The sequence below is a fragment of the Stegastes partitus genome, unplaced genomic scaffold, assembly GCF_000690725.1.
Source record: "Stegastes partitus isolate 25-593 unplaced genomic scaffold, Stegastes_partitus-1.0.2 Scaffold866, whole genome shotgun sequence".
Classification (NCBI taxonomy): Eukaryota; Metazoa; Chordata; class Actinopteri; family Pomacentridae; genus Stegastes; species Stegastes partitus.
In genome coordinates, this window is record NW_007578597.1 from 205386 (window position 1) to 210681 (window position 5296).

Consider the following 5296-nt stretch of genomic DNA (forward strand, 5'->3'; position numbering starts at 1 on the left):
CTGAGCTGGACAAAGATGAACTAAATGTTAGTTTTATGTTGTAATCCTGCATCAGGATGCAGTTTAACCACCAACTGGGATCATGACTGCATTTCTTTACCCAGGCAGCTCGGCATGTCTGCGCTCCACCTGCCCTGGGACGTGCACTCGAAGCTGGACGTCCCATTCAGCAGAAATCCCTCGTCGCAAGTTTCTGTGCACCGAGAACCGAAACTGAAGGGAGCATTTGGGTCGGAGCAGGAGAGGGAGCCGTGACGAGGAGACTGAACTGGATTACACGTCTTAGCTTGAAGAGAGACAGAAAAAGAAGCAGATGATCAACAGACAGTCAAAGTCAGACTGTGTGGTTTGTGCACACTTCATACGTACTGGCCATACCTCTGCAGTCAGGAGGTGCATGACTCCAGGTGGCCTGAGCAGAACACGTCGTCACGTTTGCACCAATCAGATCAAATCCGTCTTCACAGTGCACGGTGCATGTCGAGCCATAGCTGTGCTCCGCTGCTGGGTCTTTGCATTGCACATGTGCATGAAGTGGAGGCTTCAGACGGCTGCACTGCACCGCTGGGGAAGAACAAACACGACTGTTCATCAGCAGGGTGTGTGTTTAGACTGAGAACGCCTCTTTTGCTTTGAAATAAGACCACGTGAGCCACCTGTGCACGTCGGTGTAGCGTTGCTCCAGCGTCCCGACGCCAGACAGGTGAGCGCCTCGTCTCCAGTCAGGTAGAATCCCTCCCGACAGGTGAAGTCACACCGAGAGCCGAAGGAAAAAGGCTCCACGGCGTCCACACATGTCACGCTTCCCGTAGCAGGAGAAATAATGGCGGGGCACTTTATCACTGCAGTGGGACGCAGATATCAGTCACACAGAGGCCCCACAGTGCAGATCAATGAGTCCACAGACAGCCAGGCGGGGTCTGGATAATGGCGCTGACATCATTTACAGCAGAGGAAAACAGCCGCTGTTTGTCTGGTGCACGCATGAATGAGTGTGAAGCAAAGCGATAACAGGTGTGACCCGAACCTGATCCGACCCACGGTCCAGACAGGAAGTGACCGCGCTCTGAGGCACGCTGTGTTTTATTAAAAGGCTGCAGTCGGGCTCAGCAGCCTTCACGTCTGGACAAACATGGACCCTCAGATCCAGACCAGACCCCTTAATGTACAATTTTGTGCTTTTTAATTTTAATTTTTGTTATTTCTTTCCAGCAATTTTGAGCCTCACATCTTCACAAGAACAGGCGACAAACACGTGAACGTTTCAAGGACCGAAGACAGATTTAAGCTCTGTTTCAAATCTGCAACCAAATCAAGTTCATGTTGGCTCCAGGAGTCACGACTTCCCTGTTCCCAAACCTGAAGGTGAACATGATGGGATGCTGTAAAGCCAAGCGGCTCCAGTCTGTGATCTATGGCATAACAACACAGGATGTGTCGTCTGTTTAAAACAAAGAGGAAAAGTGCATTCTGGGTCATGTATCAGCAGGTGCAGTCGGTGGTTGGTCAGAACAACTTATACCAGGTGAAAGGCCTCATGGTTCCCTACAGGTTGGTACCTGGCTCACCTTCTGGACATGATTCTGCTCATGACAATAATATTCCAGTCAGACTTTAGGGAGCATTAGATCTGGATGAACTGTCCTCCCACCGCCTGCTCAGAGGGAATCCAAAGGCGGTTCTGGATCGTTGACTTCTCGGTTTAATAATAATAGCTATTGATGCATGATATTAACATGTCTGGCCGATACCGACACCGATATTAGGATTTCTGATGTCGCTGATAGCCGATAGCACCGATGTCGATGTTTGAGTTTTGTTGCCGCTGAAGAGTGAGTGAGCACTGTGAGAAGGTGGAGACTGTCCACCAGAAGCCCAGTGAGACCACCGAGTCCGCTGTGCTGCCTAACAAAGGCAGAGCATGCTTAAACATCTTTAACGCTCAGTCCAGGAACATTTACGTGAAACAGCAGCGACACCAAACGTAGAGACGAAGGCGCTGACGTCAGACAATCAGGGCGGGGCAGAGGGGTTAGACGGGGACCCAGCCGGTACCGACGTGGTCGCCGATGTATCGTGCATCCCTAATAATAATACTTCTTATTTGAAATGCACTTTTCATTTGAACAACATCTCAAAGTGCTACATTAGAGATTTAAGGACAGACGTCTCCTCCTTGCTGCTGGGAGACCACATGCTGTGAACGGCGCTGTACAAAGGAACTGAAACTGAATGAAATCATCTCATTTTGAAACCATTTGAAGCGTTAAACCCATGTGGTCTACTTTCATTCACATTCAGAGGGAAGGACACTGCACCTGTGCATGCTGGGACGCTGGCCGTCCACTGGCCGCTGTGGTCGCAGTGCATCCGGGCGTCTCCAGTGAGCTCGTAGCCGTCATCACACCTGAACTCACAGGTGGAGTTGTAGCTGTAGGGCGCCACCGGGTGGCTGCAGGTCATTCTTCCGCCGCTGAAGCTGGTGTGGTTCAGAACTGGACACTGTCCAGCTGTGACAGGCAGTGAAAAAGGGTTTCCTGGTAACTCTGACATCTGAAACAACAACTTGTCGGACACTGCTGGCGTGCTGTTGGTTCACCTTGACACAGAGGAGCAGCTCGGCTCCACCGTCCACCAGCTTGGCACAGCAGCTGGGACTCTCCGACCAACCGGAAGCCGAGTTCGCAGCCGAAAAAGCAGGAAGAGTTGAAACGACTGGAACCAAAGGGGTGGAAGCAGCGCTGAAACCCGTGTGCTGGATCTGGCAGAGGTTTGCATGCAGTCGCTGAAGAGAAACCAACGAAAGAACGTTATTTAATTCCCTCAGAGGTCACGGCTCTTATTAAGATGATAAAAATACTGTGAGCGCTTTACAACAGGAGAGAGAACAACGTGAGAGTCACTGAGGAACTGAACCTCAGAATGAATCATGAGCGAGTACACTGGAAAAAAAACTGTTCTGAAGAAAAAAACGCTGGAAGTTTGGCAGCAAGGACGCCAGAACATCTGATGGACAATGGAGGAGGACTGTAATGTTCCAAAATAATGTCAAATGTCTATAAAATAAATGTGTTTAAGCTGATATAAATGGAGAGAAACGGTATCGTTTCACGGTGATTTTATTATTTGTCATCTGTAATTTAACAAAACAATTTACATCTATAAGAGAAACATTTCAGTCATTCATATATTTAATCTTTCTTTTAAATAACAGCAATTAGCTTTTAAATAAAAGTTTCACGGATTTAAATTCAGTAAAAAGTTTCATAAAAATCTAGACTTTAGTTCTTGTCTGTGCTTTTACTGCTTCATGTGTATTTTATTTTATAAAACTGGGAAAAGCTTTTGAAACAACCTGCATCGGTGAACAAACGTGCGGCTGTAGTTCCTGAACAGCTGAATCAAAGAGACACGCCTTGATTCTTCATTTGTCTTTAGTCGATTAATTAATGGTGGTGTTGACACTTCCTGTAACATCCATACACACTGTAACCGGGGATTGATGACGGTAGTTTGGAGAAGCTTTGTTTGCCTCTTTTATTTGCCTTCAAGGGATCAGATGATTAATTAAAGCTTCGTCAGCGTCGCGTCTGTCGGTCAGTTTTCTAGTCATTCTTCAGTATTTGGTCTTTAAGTCTGAGAGTTTCAGGAACTACTCATTCACATGTGGACTCATTATTAGGTTGTTCCTGATTCGTTCCTGGCTCAGCCATGCTGGAGCAGCAGGAGCACCAGTTGGACTAAAGCTGAAAGCCTTTGCTCACCCTCATCACATCGTGGGCCAAAGAAACCCGGATGGCACCTGCAGGTGAAGCTGCCGACAGTCTCCACGCAGTCTGCATGAGCGCTGCACGAGTCCTGCATGCAAGAGTCTGCAAACAGAAACAGATCTGAGGTGATGCAGTCGTCCTCAGGTGTTCACAGCCTCCCGTTAAAGACGGAAACAACAGCTGCAGTCACTGGAATCAACTGAAACTGACTGAAGTGATAATAAACAAAAATGTGACGAATATCATGACTTTGAATTGTGGTTCAATAGAAATGTATTAAAAAAAAAAGAAAAACAACAACCAGCCTGATGGAGCCGTGAACTAACATCTAACTGAACAACCCTCTGAGCCAATCACTGCCATCAGGTGTTTCCTGTAGCTCTCAGTCAGACTTCTGCACCTGTTGACAGGTGTTCTGGTCCACTGCTCATCAGCAAAGGCCTCTCATTGGTCCACTGCTCATCAGCAAAGGCCTCTCATTGGTCCGCTGCTCATCAGCAAAGGCCTCTCATTGGTCCAGGACAGTTTATTGTTTTAATTATTCTTTTCAACCACAATTCAAAAGCAACGTCTTATTTCACTAAATTATAATTTAGCACATTTTTATTTATTCTAATTTTTCCAGTTTCTAGTCATTAGTTGTGAGTTCTGCCTTTTCTTTAACGATGATAAATCTACAGGAATCAGGACTGATCTCCATCACGGAGGCTTACCAGCGTAGCAGACGGTTCCTTTCTTATTTCGACATTTCTCGTTGTTCCACTTGGCTGAATCCGTCTCCCTCTTGATGTAAATCTCCACACAGTCCTGACCTGCGATGTTATCGGGCTCTGACGTGGCCCAGTTTTGGGCCTCCTCTGGCACGTTCTGATTGCTTCCCGCCCAGGTCCAGGCTCCAGCCACTTTGTGAATCCCTATCCAGTAATATTTGGGGTTGGACGGCAGCAGCTTGTTGAGGAACTCGGTCTCCTCCCGGTTCTGGATGCCGACCATGTCGGTGAAATGCTTCTGGCACCACTGACGGGCCTCCAGCCATCTCTGGTTTGGACCGGTGCTGTAGTTGTACGTCCAGGCCTGCGCTCCTCCTGGAAGACGGTGTTTGGCAGTAAAATATATGTAAATCTGTGAAGAAGAAGCGTTGGCTTTGGGGCTGTGGAGACTTACCGTGAGCAAACACAATCAGCGCAGCGATCAGCAGCTTCTGTCCGGAACCGGCCGACATCTGGACGGTAGAAACGTGAAGCGCACATGAGAGTGGAAGTGAAGAGATCATTTGCAAAAGCAGATACCTCCATTTCTCTAGATGTTCACAAAACTTTTGTTGTCTGCTTGAGATGAAATCAGTCAAACTGAAGCGGAGCGGCTCTGACCCAGTAGAACCAGTAGAACCAGTAGAAACAACAGAGATAATGAAGGCTGACAGGTGCTGCCTCAGCGAGACGATGGAGCAGCAGCTCCATGAAGGTCTGTGGACATGCAGGGATCTGCTTCTGCAAATGAACTCTTCACACACAGTCAATAAACAG

At 47.7% G+C, this 5296-nt stretch overlaps 1 protein-coding gene across 1 annotated transcript in view; it reads right to left on the reverse strand.

The window, feature by feature from the left end:
• The window catches only part of selp (selectin P), an 8172-nt gene extending 2890 nt beyond the window's left edge, over nt 1-5282 (reverse strand). The window contains exons 1-8 of the mRNA XM_008293251.1: nt 4935-5282; nt 4484-4855; nt 3765-3872; nt 2600-2785; nt 2319-2510; nt 657-842; nt 379-564; nt 101-286 (exon numbers count right to left, since the gene is read on the reverse strand). Coding sequence (XP_008291473.1) covers nt 101-286; nt 379-564; nt 657-842; nt 2319-2510; nt 2600-2785; nt 3765-3872; nt 4484-4855; nt 4935-5043 — 1525 coding nt within the window. The 5' untranslated portion in view covers nt 5044-5282. The remainder of the gene's footprint in view (nt 1-100; nt 287-378; nt 565-656; nt 843-2318; nt 2511-2599; nt 2786-3764; nt 3873-4483; nt 4856-4934) is intronic.
• Between the last annotated feature and the right edge of the window lie 14 nt (nt 5283-5296).